The following is a 22,674-nucleotide window of genomic DNA, read 5'->3' as shown; positions in this document are numbered from 1 at the left end:
AAGATAAGGTGGATAAGTGCTCAGTGGCAGAAAGGAGGAAGGAAAGGATAGAGAAAAGATATGTGATTGTTTAGAAGTCGGTTACCCCATTTTTGCTTGTGTATTAGTGAGTGAATCTTACTCATGTGGCCACATCTTATTATAAAGGGGATTGAGAAATGTAGTTCATCCACTCCTCTCCACACCACCCCTTGCCGCCGCCCACCCCGTATTTTAAGTAGCCCTTAGAGATTATGCTTTTTGCATCTTATTTAAGAAATCCTTACTTCATGGTCATGAAGATACATTCCAATGTTTAATTCTAAACTTCTAAACTTCTGCATTTGGGTCTTTAGTCCTTATATAATTGAATGTGTAGGTAGAATATGATAGGCAATTATCAGTTGATCAACAAATAGTTGATTCTATTTATTAATATTTCCCTGCTATTTATACATGCCACATTAGTCATGTATTAGTTATAGTCTGTTGTTTTCTACTTGCTCTTCTGTTTATTCCTACATGACTATTTTAGCAGTCTAAATATTTATTGTACTCTTAGCCACAGTATTTTTATAAGACAACTTGATACCTATATTTGAATCTTGGTATTATTAATGTCATTCTACTAGGAAATGATCTTAGCAGTTCTCAGTTCTTTGTTCTTTTCAGCTCTGGAAAACCCTGTTGAAATTTTGATGAGGATTGCATTCAGTTCATAGATGAATTTGGAGAGAATTGGCATTTTTGACTCTCAGACCCTCCTGTTTGTTAACATGGCAATTTTATTATGCCTGATAATTTGTTGGTGTATTGTGTCAGTTGGCTCAATCAAGAACCAAAACTGTACAGTTTTTTAAATGAGAGGATTTATTGTTTAGAATTGTTAACCAAATAATGGGGCACTGAAAAGACAAAGTAGAACATTATTGTATTACAAGAGGTAGTATTAATAACTGCAATAGATAGCTGCCATGCCTGGAACTCTGAGAACAATCAGAAGAGGTTGAGATCATTAAAATTTAGTAGCTTGGGGCTCTGTTTTTGATAATTTAGGAGTTCTTAAAAGGATCCTCTTGGAGCTAGGGCCCTGACATCTGAAGAGGGGGTACCTAGCTAGAGCTTGGTATCTCAAAAGAGCATAAAGAGGCCAATTTGGAGAATGTGTCTGTGACAGGGAACTGTAACCTGGAAGCAAATGCCAGGGTGAAGAATCATGGCTGGTTTGACACTGTCAGAAACCAGAAGTAAACTAGAAGAAATAAGTTCCTTTTCCTTCCTTCATCCTTGTATTATCTTTATAGCACTTCTTGTCATTGGCAGGGCCTCTTGGGGAGCCCACTGGCAAATGAGAAATGCATTTGAAGAGTTCTAGTTTCTATATACCAAAGTAGAATGTTTAAGGATGGATTTGAAGCTGAGGAAAAAATAGCTTAATAATCAGCACAGTTATTTTTCATTCCTTTACTTTTAGCCTTTCTGTGTCATTTGTTTTAGCTGTGTATTTTACATATGATGTGTACTTAGATTTTTTTACTTTTATCCAGTCTTGGAATCTTTTAACTGTTAAATTTGAAATATTTACACTTAGTATGGTAATATATTTTTGGAGTTGGATCTTCCATCATTATTTTGCTACCTATATTATTATTGTGCTTCTCATTTGCCTTTACTTTCTCTCTTTCTTATTTTAGATTAAATTACTTCATGTCTGTTTTTTCCTCTATTATTTTTTAGTTTGTATCTCTTTTTACTTCTACTAGTTTGATTATATACTTTCCATTTCTGTTTATTTTGGGGTTTCTCTTGAAATTTTAATAGATACACTTACCAAAGTTTAAAATTAATCAGTTTCTCTTTCTTCTGAAAAATATAAAGATCTTAGAATATTTTAATTTAGCTCATCTCCTTCTTGTCTTATGTGTAATTGTTGTCTAGTTGGTCCCAGCTTGCATTTAAAGTAATGGATAGAAAAATTAGGTAATGAATAGAAAAATAATGAATAGAAAAATAAACGTATTTATTGAGTGCTTTCTCTGTGACAGACACTGTTCTGGATCTATGGATACAGGAATGAACAAAACAGAGTTTTATCTCTGGTTTATACTAGTTTATATTCTAGTTGGAGAAGGCAATGGCACTCCACTCCAGTACTCTTGCCTGGAAAATCCCATGGATGGAGGAGCCTGGTAGGCTGCAGTCTATGGGGTTGCTAAGAGTCGGACACGACTGAGCGACTTCACTTTCACTTTTCACTTTCATGCGTTGGAGAAGGAAATGGCAACCCACTCCAGTGTTCTTGCCTGGAGAATCCCAGGGACTGGGGAGCCTGGTGGGCTGCCATCTATGGGGTCGCACAGAGTCAGACATGACTGAAGTGACTTAGCAGTAGCTAAGCAGTTATGCAAGAAAAATAGTAAATGCATATTCAAGTTATATATAACATATCAGGTAGTGATAAGTTCTTACTCTTAAAGAAGAGTAAATAAATAGGATTGGTGAGTAAATCGGTGAGTAAACAGGAGTAAGCAGTGGTGAAAAGTTGCTGTTTTTATATCTGATGACTATTGAAGGTAATAACATTTCTGAGAAGACACCCAAGGGAAGCCATGTGGATATGAGAGAGCCAAGCTTTCTCCTAATAGGTATTATAGCTGAGTATAAAATTAGAGGTTGGTGATTATTTTCTCTTAACCTTTTAAAGATACAATCTCATTGTCTTTCTAACATGCTGTTGAAAAGTATGCTGTCAGTTTAATTTTTAAAAGGTAATCTGTCTTTTCCCCCCTTGTTAATATTTTCTTTCTTTGCTTTGTTTTTCTGCAGTTTCTTTACCATTCTGTATTTAGATCATTCTGTAAAGGATGCATAATATTCTTTAGTCTGAGGACTTTTGTTTTCAGCACTTTAGGAAGATTCTGTCTTTACTCCTGTAAATAATGTTTCTTCTTCATCCTCTCTGTTCTGTTCTCTAGACCTTCTCTTCTGTCTCTTGTCAGGAAAGGTTTAAATTTTACAAATAAAGAATTATACCATATTAAGATGATGATAAGTGTTAATTGGGGAAATAGTACAGAATAAAGACTATTAGTGATGAGGGATTACTTCACTATTTTATATTGTGTGGTCAGAAAAACTTTCTAAGTGAAATTTGCTCCTAGAGATGTGCAAGTGGTGTAAAGACTGACACAGAAGTGAATTCGACAATTCTCAAATGGCAGGTAGGCCCATTTGGTGCAACCATAAAGTGAGTCAGAGGGATATTTGTTAGGAGATAATGTCAGAGAGGTTGTGGGGAATCTTATTATGTCTAATAAGTCATTTTATCCTGAGTATAACCAGAAATCATTGTAAAAGTTTGCACAGAGTGGTAATCTATGCTGACCTAAGATTGAAAAGTTACATTACGCTCTAGCTATACGGTACTGAACAAATAGAGTGCTGGGAAGGATGAAATCAGGGAAACTGGTTAGAAGGTATTATTGTTCCAGCGAGTGACAGAGACCCTCTCTCCCTCTTTCGCTTCCTCTCTATATTTAGTGAATGTCTACTATATATCCTGCAGTATGCTTTATATTGGGAATATATGAAGTAGTATAAATGCTTTGCTTTTGAGGATGGGATAACAGTTTATGTTATTAAAATAATTATATTGTGAAAGTTCTATATTAGAGAATTATGCTTGTGTTAGCAAATGATGTCTTCTGCCTGTGAATATTGGAAAGCCTTCAGGGTAATACATATTTCCTTTTAATTTTTATTTAAAAGTTAATTAGAAATATTATTTTTCTATTAGTCAATTTTGTATATTCTGTGGATTCTTTGGTCATGTTCTTTGCCACTTCTTCACTTTTCTTTCCATGCATTAGAATCTGTCTCAGCAATATCTTTATCCATATCTAAATACAAACCTGTAGACTATATGTGGTAAGTTACTCTATATTTGTGGCAGATATCCTTCTGTTTGTTTCTTGCCTTTTAATTTTGTTCATGATTTTTTTGTTATAGGTAATTTTCATTATGGGGAAATTCAAGTTTTTCTATCATTGTTTGTTATCGGTGCCATTGATTATATGCTTATAAAGTACCTGCTTTCTCAAGGGAGTATAGATATGTTGTCACATTTTCTCCTACTTTTTTTTTTGTACTTCTGTGTTTACTTCTAAATTATTTTGATTTCATTTTGATAAATACGTATATATCATATATATGAGAGTCAAATTAATTTCTCATCTAGGAGTTAGTTTTTCAACATTATTAATCGAAAAATCTATTATCTTGTCATTACTTTTTGGTACCTCCTTTAACATTGATTAAGTTATACATACTAGAAAAGTATTTAAAATTCATGAGAAGAGATAGAAGTAAAAATGGACATACAGTTTACTGAATATATATTATAGTGTAGTGAATATAGTAGTGAATATAGTGTAGTGAATAGAACAGAAAGGGGCCAGTGGATAGAGCACTGTTTCAAAATTTAAGAAATGGAGGCTTTCATGAGGGAGAATAGTCAAGTCATCAAATATCTTGCTAATTTCATAATCATATGTAAGGCACATGAAAATGTCCCATTGGTTTGGCAACTAGGAAGCTGTGCTGATAGCAGTAGAGGAGTTTCAGTAACATTAACAAATGGGAGGTGAGATTTCAGTTGCATGAGAAATGAAGATGTAGAAAGTGGAAAAAAAATATTCTCCCCAGTGTGTTTGTGAGAAACATATGAAGTATTGAAGATATTTTGAAACCTTTACAGCTTTGTGTATATGTGAGCATTTTCAATATGTTTTCACAGAATTCAGAAGTGTCTGTGTTTGAAGTCAACATTCGATTTATTGGAGGCTTACTTGCAGCGTATTACCTTTCAGGAGAGGAGGTGAGCAAAATCAAGTAATAAATTGTTTGGGGGAAAAGGTTGTGAATTAAATTTAGTAAAATGAAATATTTTCCTAGCAGCATGTCATCTTTTTAAATTGTCTAATATTGAACTAATCTACAGGTTTTCTGAAATAACTAGATCTTCAGATAGAGCTCTGTTCCTTGGGGTTAGTGATTTTTTTGTTTTGAGAATATCAGTAAGACAAATTTATCACAGATCCTAACATTGTGTACACTATGTCTCCTCTGTAGGAGTAATCCTCTAGAATTTGCCATTGCAGTTAATTACATGGTTGAAACAAAAGGAGAAAATGAGTCAATAAGATTAAAATTAAGGAATAAATCAGTAACATTCATTTTGTTTAAAGTGCCTATTTGGAAATTGAATGCAATTTATTGCTGTGAATTAAAAAAATAAAACACCAACAACTCTAAATTCTCCTTTTTGGAAGTCTTGGACTGAAATTCAGTTAGTTTGAAATAGAGACCATTATTTATGTTTTTAAATACTCCTTGATAAAGGTGTACTTATTAAGTATGTTTCAAGTACTCCTTGTTAAAGGTGATTTTTGGAAACGATGGTTCTGTACTTTGAGAAATTCTGACCCAGCTTTTAGAGTTTAGAGTTTCTCAAAGTACAGAACCATCATTTCCAAAAATCACCTTTAACAAGGAGTACTTGAAATATACTTAACAAGTACACCTCACTTTTATCAATAAAATCATAGTAAGTTAATGCTGCTGCTGCTGCTGCTAAGTCGCTTCAGTCGTGTCCAACTCTGTGCGACCCCACAGACAGCAGCCCACTAGGCTCCTCTGTCCCTGGGATTCTCCTGGTAAGAATACTGGAGTGGGTTGCCATTTCCTTTTCCAATGCATGAAAGTGAAAAGTGAAAGGGAAGTCACTCAGTCGTGCCCGACTCTTAGCGACCCCATGGACTGCAGCCTACCAGGTTCCTCTGTCCATGGGATTTTCCAGGCAAGAGTACTGGAGTGGGGTGCCATTGCCTTCATAGGATTTTTTGGTCAGACTTAATGAAGTGTTACTTACACAGTAAAATTCACCCACTTCAGTGAATACTTATATGAATTTTTACAGTGCATACAATCTAGTAAGCACAAGTAAGAGACAGAGGAATTTATCATCCCATAAAATTCCCTTTTACCATTACCACCAGCCTCTGGTAACAATTGATAGGTTTTCCATTCCTACTGGCTTCTTTCTGTAGTACAATGCATTTGAGATTTATGGAAATTGCAACCCACTCCAGTGTTCTTGCCTCGAGAATCCCAGGGACGGGTGAGCCTGGTGGGCTGTCGTCTCTGGGGTCGCACAGAGTCGGACACGACTGAAGCGACTTAGCAGCAGCAGCAGCAGCATATATTTAGTATCTTTTTTTTTTTTTTTTTTACTGCTGTATATAGTATTGCATTGTGTGACTCTAAGGTAGTTTATCCATTCACCAGTGGATTTGTTTTTAGTTTTGGAGGTTATGAATAAAGCCACTATAAATATTTGCGTTAGGTTTCTGTGGGATCATAAATTTTTATGTCTTTTGGGTAAATATCTAGAAGTGAGATTGCGGGATCAAATGGTTAGTAAACTTTGGAAGAACTCACCAGACTCTTTTTCCAACAATTGTCTTCTATCATGACTAGTACTTGCTATTGAGAGTTTCTTTATTATTTTTAGCTATAGGTGTGTAGTAGCATCTCATTGTGGTCTTATTTTCCTTCTCTCTAATGACAGATCATGTTGAGCACCTTTTCATGTGCTTGTCATTCATATATCTTTTTTAATTGTCCAGTCTTTGGCCATTAAATTTGTTTGTTTTATTATTTTTGAATGTTGAGAGGTTTTTTTTTTTTTTTTTGTATATTCTGTATATTCTGGACTTAGGACTTTATAACCTATGTGTTTTCAAGTATTTTCTCTCTCTGGCTTTTCTGTGACTTAACAGTATCTTTTGAAGAACTGGAGTTGTCACATCTTGAATTAATCCAGTTTATCAGTTATATCTTTTATGGTTCATGTATTTGATATTTTGTTCAAGAAATGTTTGCCTAATCCAAGGTCACACAGATTTTCTCTAAATGCATTATAGTTTTACTTTATTATACTTTTAAATCTATAGTCGTTTTGAGTTAAATTTTACATGCTGTGAGGTAGAGATTGAGATTCATCTCTTTCCATATAGATATCCATTGCTAGAATTTGAAAATCCAACCATTGTTGAAAAGACTAGTCTTTCTCTATTTAATTGACTTTGCACCTTTTTTGAAATTAATTGACCATATATGAAATCTATTGACCAAGTGTGGATATACTTCTAGACTCTGTTCTGTTGATCTGTATGCCTGTCCTTTTGCCATTACCATTCTGTGTTTGTAATTATGAATTTTTGGTCTTAATGGTTTCATAATTAGGTTGTATGAATCCTACAACTTTGTTCCTTTTTGGAATTATTTTGGCTATTCTAGTTTCATTTTCTATATAAACTTTAGAATCAGTTTCCTGATTGTCACAAAATAATCTTACTGGAATTTTGATTGGGATTATATTGAGTCTGTCAGTAAGTTTAAGGAAAATTGATAACTTCCAATGCATGAACATAACATATCTCTACATTTATTTAATTCTTTAAATTTGTTTATTGGTGTTCCTAGATTTTACAGATCTTATGTATATTTTCATGGGTTTATATTTCATGTTTCTTGATGCTGTTAAAAGTGGTATTGCATTTTTAAATTTTAATTGCTGATTGTACAATGTCAGTATATATAAATACAATTGATTTAAAACAGCTTTTAATAAAAGTTTAAGTTTGCAGCTGGCTCAAGACATTTTTTTTCTTTTCAGAATAATTTTTCTGATGCTATCATTTTTTTAAAATGTGGTAAAATGTACATAATAGAATAGCATTCACATTGTTGTGCTCTGTGCAGTTGATTTTCTCATTGACCTTGTGGCCTGAGATTATCCTATATTAACTAGTTAATTCTGGTCACTTTTAAATGGATTTTTAATAGATTCTTTGGGGCTTCCCTGGTGGCTCAGCAGTAAAGAATTTGATTGCCAATGCAGGAGACATGGGTTTGCTCCCTGGGTAAGTGGCAACCCATTCCAGTATTCTTGCCTGGGAAATCCCGTGGACAGAGGAGCCTAGTGGGCTACATACAGTCCATGGGGTCGCAAAGAGTTGGACACAACTTAATGATCTTTTCCTTCCTTCCTTTCAATAGATTCTTTGGGCATTTCTTTTTAAAGAATCATGTCATCAGGGAACAGAGGTGTTTTATTTCTCTATGTAGAGAACTGTTTTATTTGTATAGTTCTTTTATTTTTTCTTTTTCTTGCCTAGAACCTACACTAAATACAAAGTTAAATGGGAGTGATGAGAGTGTATTCATTTTCTGGTTCCTGATATGAGGGGAAGAGCATTTAGTTTTTCACCATTAAGCATAATGGGTTTTTTGGTAGATGCCTTTCATCTTGAAGAAATTCTCTGCCATTCCTTTTTGCTGAGATTTTAAAACTCATGAATAGGTATTGAATGTTGTCAAATGTTTTTGGCATTTAATTAGATGATTATATGATGTTTCTTCTTTATTTGCTGATAATGTGAATTATACTAGTTGATTTTTGAAATCGCCTTGCATTTTGTGGAAGAAATTCCACTTGGTCATGTTGTATTATCCTCTTTAAATATTGCTGGAATTGATTTGATAATGCATTGTTGAGAATTTTTTGCATGTATGTTCATATGAGATAATGATCTATAGTTTAAATATCTTTTTGTGTATGTGTGTGTTTCGTGTAAGAGTAATGCTGACGATGTAAAATGAGTTTGGAAGTGTTTCTTTCTACTGGAGAAGTTTGTGTATTGTTGTTGGTTAGTCTCTCAGTTGTGTCTGACTCTTTGTGATCCCATGGACTGTAGCCCACCAGGCTTCTTTGTCCAGGGGAGTTCCCAGGCAAGAATACTAGAGGGGATTTCCATTTCTGCTCCAGTGTTTGGTAGAACTTCCCAGTGAAACCAGGTGAGGTTGGAGATTTTTTGTTTTTTCCCACTAAGTTTTACAATGTGTGTATTCGGTTTCTTTGGTAGATAGATATAGTACTATTCATGTTTTTTCTTGTTAGGTGGCTTTTGTAAGTTTGTGTGGCTTTTGTTGTTTATTTCAGGGAATGTGTTTCTACTAAATTGTGGACATAATTTGTTATTATCCTTTTCATATCTGTAGGGTCTTTAGTAATGTTCCCTGTTTCATTTTATCTTTGGTTGTCAGTCTGGCTACAAAGTGTATTAATATTATTTCAGGCTTCCCTGGTGGCTCAGGCAGTAAAGAATCTGCCTGCAATGCAGGAGACCAGGGTTCAATCTCTGGGTTGGGAAGATCCCCTGGAGAAGGGAATGGCAACCCAGTCCAGTATTCTTGCGTGGAGAATTCCATGGACAGAGGAGCCTGGTGGGCCAGAGTCTATGGGGTTCTCATCTTCTTTTTGGCTGTCAGTCTGGCTACAAGTTTATTAATATTATTATTTCAGAGAATTGGTTTTTGTTTCATTGATTTTTCTCTACTTTTGTGTGTTCAGTTTTATTAATTTTGCTTGTATCTTTACTTCTGCTTTCTTTGGGGTTAAGTTGCACCTTTTTCCCTACTCCCCACCCACCCCAGTTTCTTATGGTTGAAGCTTGTTAGATCATTAATATGGCACCTTTTCTTATTTTGTTTTTATCTTTTTACTGAAGTAGTGTTCACTTACAATATTCTGTTAGTTTCAAATGTACACATAGTCATACAATATTTTTATAACATATACTTCATCAAAGTTATTTTAAGATATTGACTATATTCCCTGTGCTGTACATTACATCCTTGTAACTTAATTTTTTCCTAGTAGTCTATAAGAATTAATAATCAAAGATTTGCTTCTCAGCCTTGCTTTAGTTGCATCCTATGAATTTTGATATGTTTTTGTTTTCCTTTTATTCAAAATATTTTCTCATTTCTCTTCCTTTTTATTGCTAGTTATTTAGAAGTATATTGTTAAATTTCCAGGTATTTGAGAATTTTCCACATATCTTTGTTACTGATTTCTAGTTTGTTTAATGGGCAATGAATAGATAAAAAAATCTGTTGAGTTTGTTAAAGCTTGTTTCATGAGCCAAAATATGGTCTATCAAAAAAATGTGTGCTTGAAAAGATGTTTATTCTGCCGTGGTTGGGTTAAAACTTCAGTTAGGTCAAACTGGATAATTGTGTTGCTCAGAACTTCTGTAAATTTACTAATTTTCTGTTTACTTGTTCTGTCAAATACTAAGTTGAGGAGTCTTGAAGTCTCTGACTAAAATTATGAATTTGTTTGTTTCTCATTTCAGTCCTACCAGTTTTTACTTTATGTATTTTGGAGATCTGTTCTTAAGTGTGTACATATTTAGGATTATTGTCTCCTTGGTGAATCTGGTTTTTTATTGTTTTAAAGTTTTTCTCTTTATCCCTGTTCATATTCTCTCTTATCTTTAGTTTGTCTGATTCTGTTATAGTTATGTTTCTTTCAGGTAATGTCACATGGTGTATCTTCTAACCTATGAGTGTGTTGGAGGCATTTTTCATCACTATTTTATCTTGATTTTTAAAATTATTATTTTTAATACTTCATTTGACCTTTACAGTTTTCATTTCTCTGCTAAAATTCCTCATTGTCTTTATGCATGTTTTCCACCTTATCTACTAGGTCTTTTAACATAGTAATTATAGTCATTTAAAATTCTTTATGATTATTTCAACCTTATTGAGTCTGGATTGTCAGTTGCTTTGTCTCTAGAAAGTGGATTAACTTTTCTTGCTTTCTTTAGTGTTTAATAATATTTTGTTTAATGCAAAATACCATGTATGGGTGGGACAGTAAAGACTGAATTTAATAATATTTGTGCCAGAATAGCATGTCTGTGTTGTTAGTGTTAGGAGCTGAGTAAGTTTAGTCCGAGTTGAAACAGGTTTGGGACTTTTATTGCTAAGATAACCTGCAGTGTACCACTGGCTTCAGATTCCTCTCACACTACCTTGTAATTACAGTGATTCTGTTTTGCAGGCAAGTTTTTCTTTATGCCCTTGCTCTGCCCTCTACTTCAGGTGTTTCCTGCATGCCTGTGCCTCAGGGAGGGTCTGCCTCTACAGCCTATCCCTCTCCCAGCCATGAACCCCTGTTATTTGCTACTCCATTCTTCCAAGTCTTTACCAGGTTAAACACTATATGATGTCATTGAGATAGAGCATTTTTTTCTTATTTCATGCTTGTCTGACTATGTAGAGGAAATACTAAATGTTTTGTTTGTAGTTGACTAATTTTTATACCAAAAGGCATATGGTTCAAAATTAATTATGAACAACTTATGTAAAAGAAACCTCAACCTCTGTTTCATTAGGCTCTTTATCTGAAGGTTGAAACAAAATGTTGAAATTTTGGTTGCTATTATCACAGGAAAACACTAAAATACTTAAAAAGTATGCAGTGTTATCAGTATTTCCGTTTTTGCAGTTTTACTACCTCAGACTTCAGAAAGAAGCATTGTGAAGTAGAGGGAAGCACAAGTACTTTGGAGCTATAGGTTTGAGTCTCTACTCTGCCCCCTTTCATAATGGTTATTTGTCAAGCTGTTTACCTCCTGTAATTTAAGTTTTGTTATCTATAAAAGAATGAAAGTTCACTTGAGAGTTGTTGTGGGGATTAAATTATTCGAAAGTGCCTAACAATATTATCTGATACTGCTTTATTTTTCCTCCTCCTTGGATTTTTTCCTGTATGGTAAATATATTGTTTGGGAAATCCTTTTACTTAACTGAAAATAGATTGTTGTTGTTTAGTCACTGAGTCTTGTCCAGCTTAGTGAGAAAATGCTTTTACTTATTTGAAAATAGATTGTTAGTGTTTAGTCACTATGTCGTGTCTGATTCTCTATAACCCCATGGGCTGTAGTCTACCAGAGTTCTCTGTCCATGGAATTCCCATGCAAGAATACAAGAGTGGATTGACATTTCCTTCTCCAGGGAATATTGCTAACCCAGGGAGGAATCGAACCTATGTTTCCTGCATTGCAGGCAGATTCTTTACTGCTGAGCTACTGGAGAAGCTCCTTGAAAACAGGTGAAAGTGAGGTTGCTCAGTTGTGTCTGACTGTTTGCGACCCCATGGACTGTAGCCTACCAGGCTCCTCCATCCATGGAATTTTCCAGACAAGAGTACTACAGTGGGTTGCCATTTCCTTCTCCAGAGGATCTTCCCAACCCAGGGATTGAACCTGGGTCTCCCACTTGTAGGCAGACGCTTTACCGTCTGAGCCACCAGGGAAGTCTGATATCTGAAAACAGATATCATAAGTTAATTTCTTTGGATAGAGTTTACTGTCCATAAAAGTAAGAACATGTTTTACTTTTCTTTCTCATAAAATCAGATTTTACTGACCATTTTACTTTTCTACTTCATCATTTTACATTGAAAGCTCTGATCCATGTCTGTTCCAGAAGACAAACAATAAATCCTTGAGATCTGTTAATAATAAATAAAACACTGAATATAAGATTATTCTAATACTGGATAGATAATAAATCCCTATATCTCAAATAAGACAGAAAATTAGCTATAATTTATAACATGCCAAAGTACCTTTATTATATTTAGGAAGAGTGTAACTAGAATAAAGAATATTTTGCATACATTCTATTAATACGTTCTTGTATGGTGAACCAAATGAGGGTTATATGCTATCCTAACAAAGTGTTCCTCTGTCCTATGATTTATTAATATTATAAATGTGAAGCTTTATCATTTTATTTTCTCAGAACAAGACTATTTATTTTAAATATTCACGTTTTAAAATCTTGATGATTTATTATGTTTACTTGATGGTAGCCTCAAATATATGACATTTCTTTAACAATATTGTCTCTTCTCATTTTTTAATGGTTATCAAAGTGATATCCTTCCCTGAGTAAGATAATAATGTAATATATGTGGATAACAACACCTGAAATCTGTCAGATAAAATAGAGAAATGGTTATGTAGAGTTTAATACATGTTTCACAGAATATAAAAACAAAATAAACAGCATCAACAGCCAAATTTTTCTTTAATAAAACACAAATGTGTACTTTGTTGTCTGCAGGTAAGGTCATTTCTGAAAAAGTTCAGGGATATTTTCTAAGACACATAGAGGTCCCTTTTTTGGCCCTAAAATTCTAAATAAAAAAAGAGAAACATTAGAGTTAATTTTTCTTGGTTTAAATGTTAGCCATCATTGTTCTTACTGCACTAATTTTCATTTTATTTTTGCTTTAGAAGTTACTGCAATTTCCATTCAAAATTTGACCTCTGCATTTTCTCTAGATGTGTTGGTAGTTGGACAAAACATTCCGCCAAGCTTTGGTATCCCATTTTAAATATACTCTCCAACATTTCAGCTTATATGTGTGAATTCATCTACACATTTGTATACATTCTTACATGTTCAAAGTCACAGTAGTAATACCAATTCACAATTGATTATGGTTATGATTACCAGTTTGATCAGAAGATAGAGTTTACCATATGATCATCCCAGTAGATGCAGAAAAAGCAGTTGGTGAAATTCAGCATCCATTCATGATAGAAACTCTCACCAAAATAAGTATAGAGGGAACATACCTCAACATAATAAAAGCCATTTATGACAAATCTACAGGCAATGTACTACTCAGTGAAAAACACTGAAAGTCTTCCTACTCAATTCTGAAACAAGACAAGGATGCCCACTCTTACCACTTCTGTTCAACATTGTATTGCAAGTCCTAGCTATAGCAGTCAGACAAGAAAAAGAGATAAAAGGTGTCTAAATTGGAAGGTAAGAAGTAGTAAAATTGTCATTATATGCAGATGGCATGATACTCTATATAGAGAACCTTAACGTATCCACACAGAGACTATTAGAACTAATAAATGAACTCAGCAAGGCATCAAGATACATGATTAATATAAAGAAATCTGTTGCATTTCTTCACACTAACAGTGAAATATCAGAAAGTTAAAAATCCTGTTTAAAATCATGTCAGAAGACAGAGTTTAGAGGTACTAGAAATTTAGGCATAAAATCCAGGACAGAAGAGAGCCACAGAGAAGCCCCAAATTCTGCATGCACTAAACTATGTGTTTAGATTACATTGTTTTATTTCCCTATGTGGTTTTAGAGCTAAACCTTAAATTTTTGCCTGAAAAAGACTTTAACCTTCCATATTCTCTGCCTGGTAAAGCACTTAAAAAAGCTTACGAGCTTAAACTTAGAAATTTGTTTATGTTAAACAGCTCTATTGAAGTTAATTTATATACAATAAAATGCATCCAGTTTAAACGTATAGTATATAATTATATTTAAATTTTGACAAATGTCTGATATACTTTTGGAGGGAATACAAATGATACAAACTTCTGGAAAATAATTAAGCTTCTGTCAAATAAACGTTTAAAATTCTGTGACCCAATAACGTACTTTAGTAATCTTATTATCTGAAAGTAACAACATGGATACGTAAGATGTACTCAGAAGCATTCTTTCACAGCATTAATGTTTCTTACAAATTGTTCCAGTAAAAATAACTGGGAGATTTTACATAATGGATGATGAATACATAAAAGTTTTTTCTATAAATAAATGTTTTGGAAATCTTCATTTAAATGTTGAAACTCTTAAACACTTTCATCATCTTATTAGTCAAGAGTTGTAGTTGCAGAAAACAATGTATTTTATCTAGTGATTTATTAGAAGGTACTGACCAGCTAACAGAATCTTTGGGAGGGTCATGAAATCAGACACTTTTGTTATATAGCTAGAAAACATGCAGCCAGGAGAAATGCTCAAACATCAGTTCAGTTCAGTTCAGTTTCTCAGTCATGTCCAACTCTTTGTGACCCCATGGACTGCAGCATGCCAGGCCTCCCGGTCCATCACCAACTCCCGGAGTTTACTCAAGCTCATGTCCCTTGAGTCTGTGATGCCATCTAACCATCTCATCCTCTGTCGCCCTCTTCTCCTCCCACCTTCAATCTTTCCCAAATCAGGGTGTTTTCAAATGAGTCAGTTCTTCACATCAAGTGGCCAAAATATTGGAGTTTCAGCTTCAGCATCAGACCTTCCAGTGAATATTCAGGACTGATTTCCTTTAGGATGGATTGGGTGGATCTCCTTGCTGTCCAAGGGACTCTCAAGAGTCTTCTCCAACACCACAGCTCAAAGCATAAACTCTTTGGTGCTCAGCTTTCTTTATAGTCTTAACTCTCACATCCATACATGACTACTGGAAAAACCATAGCTTTGACTAGACGGACGTTTGTTGGCAAAGTAATGTCTCTGCTTTTAATATGCTGTCTAGGTTGGTCAACTTTTCATCCAAGGAGCAAGCATCTTTTAATTTCATGGCTGCAGTCATCATCTGCAGTGACTTTGGAGCCCTCGAAAATACTCTGTCGCTGTTTCCACTGTTTCCCCATCTATTTGCCATGAAGTAATGGGACCAGATGTCATGATCTTAGTTTTCTGAATGTTGGATTTTAAGCCAACTTTTTCACGCTCCTCTTTGACTTTCATCAAGAGGCTTTTTAATTCTTTATCATTTTCTGCCGTAAGGGTGGTGTCATCTGCATATCTGAGATTGATATTTCTCCCGGCAATCTTGATTCCAGCTTGTGCTTCATCCATCCCAGCATTTCTCATGATGTACTCTGCATATAAGTTAAATAAGCAGGGTGACAGTATACAGCTTTGATGTACTCCTTTTGCTATTTGGAACCAGTCTGTTGTTCCATGTCCAGTTCTAACTATTGCTTCCTGACCTGCATACAGATTTCTCAGGAGGCAGGTCAGGTGGTCTGGTATTCCTATCTCTTTAAAAAATTTCCAGTTTGTGGTGATCCACAGAGTCAAAGGCTTTGGCATAGTCAGTAAAGCAGAGTAGATACTTTATTGGAATTCTCTTGCTCTTTTGATAATCCAGTGGATGTTGACGGTTTGATCTCTGGCTTCTCTGCCTTTTCTCAAACCAGATTGAACATCTGGAAGTTCACAGTTCATGTACTGTTGAAGCCTGGCTTGGAGAATTTTGAGGATTACTTTACTAACGTGGTTAAAGCATCTGCCTGGAATGCTGGAGAGCCGGGTTCGATCCCTGGGTCGGGAAGATTCCCTGGAAAAGGAAATGGCAACCCATTCCAGTATTCTTGCCTGGAGAATCCCATGGAGGGAGGAGCCTGGTAGGCTACAGTCCATGGGTCGCAAAGAGTCCAACATGACTGAGTGACTTCACTTTCACTTTCTTTCACTTCACTAACATGTGAGATGAGTGCAATTGTGTGGTAGTTTGAGCATTCTTTGGCATTGCCTCATAGTTTGCCCCTGTGTAAATAACAGGGAAGGAACACAGCCCCACCCATCAACAGAAAATTGGATTAAAGATTTACTGAGCATGGCCCTGCCCAGCAGAATAAGACCCAATTTCCCCCTCAGTCAGTCTCTCCCATCAGGAGGCTTCCTTAAGCCTCTTATTCTTCTCCATCAGAGGGCAGACAGAATGAAAACCACAGCCACAGAAAACTAACCAATCTGATCACATGGACCACAGCCTTGTCTATCTCAGTGAAACTATGAGCCATGCCGTGTAGGGCCACCCAAGACAGACGTGTCGTGATGGAGAGTTCTGACAAAACGTGGGCCACTGGAGAAAGGAATGGCAAACCACTTCAGTATTCTTGCCTTGAGAACCCCGTGAACAGTATGAAAAGGCAGAAACATAGAACACTGAAAGATGAACTCCCCAGGTCAGTAGGTGCCCAATATGCTACTGGAGATCAGTGGAGAAATAACTCCAAAAAGAATGAAGAGATGGAGCCAAAGCAAAAACAACACCCACTCGTGGATGTGAATGGTGTTGAAAGTAAAGTCCGATGCTGTGAAGAGCAATATTGCATAGGAACCTAGAATGTTAGGTCCATGAATCAAGGCAAATTGAAAGTAGTCAAACATGAGATGGCAAGAGTGAACATCAACATTTTAGGAATTAACGAACTAAAATGGACTGGAATGGATGAATTTAACTCAAGATGACCATTATATCTACTACTGCGGGCAGGAATCCCTTAGAGGAAATGGAGTAGCCATCACAGTCAACAAAAGAGTCCAAAATGCAGTACTTGGATACTTAAGCATACCTTGTGGCTTTTATGGTATGATCCAGACCCATTCCTTCTGTTGCCCACATGTTATCTTTGAAACTTGGGACTAATAATAGAACTTCTGTCAGAGCTACCATTTAACAATCAGGCACCTGTGCATGAAAGACCACTGCTTCAAATTGTTTACTTCCATCCAGATATTGCTTATTTATGTATATTTACCAATGCCTAGGCCTTATCTTGAAGTTTAGGTGGGATGGAATCTGGGGAATGTTATGTATAATTTTCCATCCTCTGCAGTGTATGAATTTTGCTTGAAAAGACACTTGAGTGAGTGTTGAATATTACTCCTTGGAAGGAAAGTTAGGACCAACCTAGATAGCATATTAAAAAGCAGAGACATTACTTTGCCAACAAAGGTCCATCTAGTCAAGGCTATGGTTTTTCCAGTGGTCATGTATGGATGTGAGAGTTGGACTGTGAAGAAAGCTGAGCGCTGAAGATTGATGCTTTTGAGCTGTGGTGTTGGAGAAGACTCTTGAGAGTCCCTTGGACTGCAAGGAGATCCACCTAGTCCATCCTAAAGGAGATCAATCCTGGGTGTTCATTGGAAGAACTCATGCTGAGGCTGAAATTCCAATACTTTGGCCACCTCATGCGAAGAGTTGACTCATTGGAAAAGACTCTGATGCTGGGAGGGATTGGGGGCAGGAGGAGAAGGGGACGACAGAGGATGAGATGGCTGGATGGCATCACTGACTCGATGGACGTGAGTCTGAGTGAACTCCGGGAGTTGGTGATGGACAGGGAGGCCTGGCGTGCTGCGATTCCTGGGGTCGCAAAGAGTTGGACACGACTGAGCAACTGAACTGAACTGAACTGAATATTACCACATCATATTAAAAGAAATGAAAATAAAATTGACAGTGAAGTAGTCTTTTTCAACTCTCAGGTTAGCAGCAATCAAAAGTTTGACAACTCTTATGTTAACAAAAATACAGAAAAACAGCTGGTCATAAATTCTGATAGAAATGTAAATATGTGAAAGATGTGAACAGGTTGGCACTAATTATCGAAATTACAAATGAATGTATCCATAGCTTCAGTAATTCCACTCTTATAATTTATCTTACAGAGGTACATAGTTTTGGAAACATGTCTATGAATAGAAGACTGATTAAGTAAACTACAGTACTGTCTATCCAAGGATAAATTTTGCAGCCAATAAAGAGAAAGAGGTGGAATGATATGGAAAGATCCCCGATATACAATAAGTGAAAGAAGCACGTTAAGAGTAGAGTATATGATATTCTGTTTTTGAGAGAGAAACAGAGGCAGAAGACTGTGTGTGTAAACTGTAATAGAATTTCCATTCTGAGAAATGGAAAATGAGGATTGATGTGACATGCTAGGAGTCATGTATACCTTGGAACTGATTATAGCACAAAATATTACTAGATACTTAAGAAATTAATAGCCATTTGCATTATAGAAGGAATTGTGTGGTCAAGGGTTAGGACTAGAAAAGAGATTTACCTTTTACTTTGATACGTTTTAGATTTGTATTATTCTCCTGCATTGCATACTAGCTAATTTGTTTTAAATTAGCTGTTGCTGTTGTCTGCCAAAATGTTTCTGAGACTAGGAACTGTAAGGCTGTGGTATATTTATCATTAAAGATTTTGTATTTTCCTGAATAAATTAAGCCTTCTAGGTAAGGAATTTTTTTTCCTCAATGACATTGGGATGGTGCTTTCATTGAGTTGTGTATTATTATTATTGGTACTATGTAAGTTAACTGACATAGGTAGTTGAAAATTAGAAAATATGTCACTAATTACTTCTTGAAGTAAAATAAGAATGCTTTCTATTTAGAAAAAAGCTTATGTTTGTAAGTTATTTTACTGTTTGGAATATTAGTTTTACATGTAAAAGATATGATCAGCAAACACATGTCATTAGTGTTAGTTCTTAGTTAAGAACTTGGTCCCTTTGCCCCGCTGCTAAAGTGTGAGATAAAGAAGCAGTGCTCTTCACTAATAATGTAATGTCTCTCTGTGCATGTTAGTCACTCAGTCATGTCCGATTCTGCGACCCCATGGACTGTAGCCCGCCAGATTTCTCTGGAATTCTCCAGCAAAATATTGGAGTGGGTAGCCATTCCCTTCTCCAGGGGATCTTCCCAACCCACAAATCCAACCAGGATGTCTCTCATTGCAGGCAGTTTCTTCACCATCTGAGCCACAAGGGAAACCCTCAATTTCTCTTTACTAACATATAACTGTTAGTAGTATTTATGTAGGTATTCAAGGAAGTGGTTAATTGTAGATGTATAAGAATATCTAATTTGAAACTCTGCTAAAAATTTCCTGTCATTTAAGAAACTTTGCAAAATATATTAATGTCATATTGCTTTGTATACTTGCACGTACTCCTCTCTAGTTTATACCCCCAGTAATGTAGGTGTGCTTTGTTTAATATCATCTCAACTTAGAATTTTGATCTAGGCCATGCTTTCAACTACTTACTTATTTGAAAAATCCAATAATATTTTATCAACAGTACTTGACCACAGTGAAAAGATGGAGCCTTGAGTATCGGATGATTTTGAGAAGGTAGCCTTGAGGCATGTAGAAGAATATGCCACTTTTCTTAGCAGGGTGTTTTGAGTCTCTAAGTCAGTAGTCTCTAAAATGAGATACATGTTAAGAATATTAGAAATTATACTATAAATGTCTTGGTAATAGTACCTTGATTTTAAAAGTTTGAGAACCATTGATATTTAGGCAGCTTATTGTTTTGTATACCAAAAAAAAGCAGTAATTGGGACCAAGAGTTGAAGCATATAACTCATAAAATAAGCTTGGAATGTGAACATAAATATTTTCTTTTCATTTAATAATTATGAGTGAACCTTGATGGAGAATGTCAAGATATAAACGTGTAAGATAGAAACATGATTATAGTAATTCAAGGGCATTTATGAAATTCAGTGGCATCTCTTTCTTTTAATATTTGTTCTGAGCTTGATACCATGGGTGAATTTCATAGCCTAGTGTTTTCTCTCAGATTTTTTGCCAGCTGAAAATACAGATATTAACACCAAAACCAGTCCTTCCCTTTCAATTAATTGTAGTTTCAAGCCATTTCACTTTCAGCTTTTTCTTCACTATCCATCCACTTTACAACAATTTCTCTGATTGCTATATACTCCACGGTACCAAGAGATGCCATTTTTCCCTCTGTACTTTAATATATCCAGTATGTTGTGGTATGCATCGTAGAAGAGATCAGGAAATTTTATTGACAGCAGTAATTTCATAATTTATGAATGTTTGTGTGTTTGTCCCAGATATTCAAGATTAAAGCAGTCCAGTTGGCTGAGAAACTCCTTCCTGCCTTTAACACACCTACGGGAATTCCTTGGGCAATGGTGAATCTGAAAAGGTAAATTCTATTTTTATATGGTTATTCTTGTTCTGAATATATTAGATTAACTGATTTTTTGAGCCTTCACCATACTTTTTAAGACTTAAAACTGTTTTTCTCTGCATGTATACAGAAGCATATTTCTTTAAAGCATTGCCTGATTTTTAAAATACATTCTTTGCTTTGAAACAGTAAAACTATATTTCATTTCTACTGCTTGTTTCTGTAAGTCTAGATTTCTCTCCCACACCTTTATTGTTAACAGTATAGTTGTTTCTTTAAGATTGCTTATTTATGTCTACTTAGTGCTGGAATGGATTCAAAGTGCTTTCCCTCTCTTCCTTTTTTGTACACTACTTGTTTTTTTTCTAAGTCAGAATAGAACACAACATACCTTAAAATCAGGGCTTCCTGTTGCTGAATGTCTTACTAATGATAAGGGAAGACATAACTCATGATATTGACTGTAGGGTCCTTTTTATGATATCCAAATTATAGAAGTTCAAAGTGAAGCATGATTCTCTGACAGGTTTATTTGGGAAAATGAATCTATTGTAGTCATTTCTTTTTAATGGAGAACTTGATTAAGTTTTGATTTTCATTAAGAAATCATTATTTTATGCTGAACATGAAATCTAACTTTACTGTTCTTTGCTGTCATACACTATATATAATGTAAACTATCTCTTTGTGAGGAAAAAACTAGCTAGAGTTCCATACCAGCCTCCACAAAAGGATATGGCCTAAGGTGTTAAGCACATACCTGTTCTCTTTTGTTCAAAGTTTCATTCCAGATTTTCTGGTGTTTCCTTCAGTAGCAGTGTCAGTCATATAACTTTCTTATATGATTAGAATTTTAATTAACTTACAGTTAAACTCTGAGATGAAGAAATATGCAGGATATTATTATTATCTAGATAAAAAATAACCAAAAATCCAGCATTGCAAAACTTCAAATTTAGATTGAGACAAAAAAGTAGTAGAGTTTTCAAAGACCATGTCTTGAACATAAGCTTAATTTTCATACTATATCTTTGTATATATTCATACAAAATATTTATTTTACTTGAGTTTATAGAGCATAGATAAATAAAGGTTTTTGGTTTTGTGTTTTGATTGAGTTATAGATATCTCTCACGTAGACTTTATTCCAGTCTAGATGTCTGAAATCCAACCTATGTTAATAATCTAGCATTATTTATCTCTTACAATATGATTAGCACACAGAAGCACACACATACATACATACTGGTGGAGCTTTTAAAATTTTATATGATTTGTTTGGATACTTGTTTTTCTTTCTTATTTTTATTTTCTTTCTACTTCTTATTTTTCTCACTCAGCAAAATCTCACGGAAATACTCTTCCAGGTCATGCCACAGAGCTTTAAATCAAACTTTGTGATAACCACAGAGTAGAAGATAGGATATACTGTAAATACATAGGTTATACCATGATTTATTTAATTATTCCATATCAGTGGTATTAGTTTATTTCCATTATTTTGCTACCATAAACGTTACAGTAGCATCCTGTTATATATGTCCTTCCCTTGTAGCTCACTCAATAAAGAATCTGCTTGCAATGCAGGAGACCAGGTTTGATCCCTGGGTCAGGAAGATCCCCTGGAGAAGGAAATGGCAACCCACTCCGGTATTCTTGCCCGGAGAATGCCATGGACGGAGGAGCCTGGCAGGCTACAGTCCATGGGGTCGCAAGAGTTGAACACGACTTAGTGACTAAACCACCACCATATATGTCCTTGTAGAGAGAGGAAGTTTTTCTGAAAGTGATTCTGAAGAATATGATTGCTATATCAAAGGGCATATATCTTTTTTTTTGTAGGATAGATTTCCCAAGTGTGCAATTGCTGGATCAAAGGCTATATGTATTTTTGAGTTTAGTAGTTACTCCCCACATATTTTCCAAAAGGCTGTAATTCATCATATTTCCACCAACAGTATATGAGAATACCAAAATGTCTATATGTTCTGTTTAATTTTCAAGAGAATAATGGCTATGAAATGTTACTATTGTTATTTTCATTTGTATTTTCTGCTTAGTGAATTCAAGCACCTTTTCATAAATTTATTGGACATCTAGATTGTTTTTTGTGAATTGTCTATTCCTAAGTGTTGATTGAGTTGTGTTTTTCTAGTTAGCTTATAAAAGAGCCTTACAGATTATA

General features: G+C 35.0%; 1 protein-coding gene across 5 annotated transcripts in view; it reads left to right on the top strand.

The window, feature by feature from the left end:
* Positions 1 to 22,674, top strand: part of MAN1A2 (mannosidase alpha class 1A member 2) — a 185,368-nt gene that overhangs the window by 66,712 nt on the left and 95,982 nt on the right. For 4 of the 5 annotated variants that reach the window (XM_059884660.1, NM_001206877.1, XM_059884658.1 and 1 more), the window contains exons 5-6: positions 4,775 to 4,855; positions 20,410 to 20,504. In XM_059884660.1, the coding sequence (XP_059740643.1) occupies positions 4,775 to 4,855; positions 20,410 to 20,504 (176 nt within the window). The remainder of the gene's footprint in view (positions 1 to 4,774; positions 4,856 to 20,409; positions 20,505 to 22,674) is intronic. The other variant, XM_059884659.1, reaches the window with a different exon arrangement.

The sequence above is a fragment of the Bos taurus genome, chromosome 3 (assembly GCF_002263795.3).
Source record: "Bos taurus isolate L1 Dominette 01449 registration number 42190680 breed Hereford chromosome 3, ARS-UCD2.0, whole genome shotgun sequence".
NCBI classification, from domain to species: Eukaryota; Metazoa; Chordata; class Mammalia; order Artiodactyla; family Bovidae; genus Bos; species Bos taurus.
Note: the sequence above shows the minus strand (reverse complement) of the source record. Positions and strands in the feature narration are given on the sequence as shown.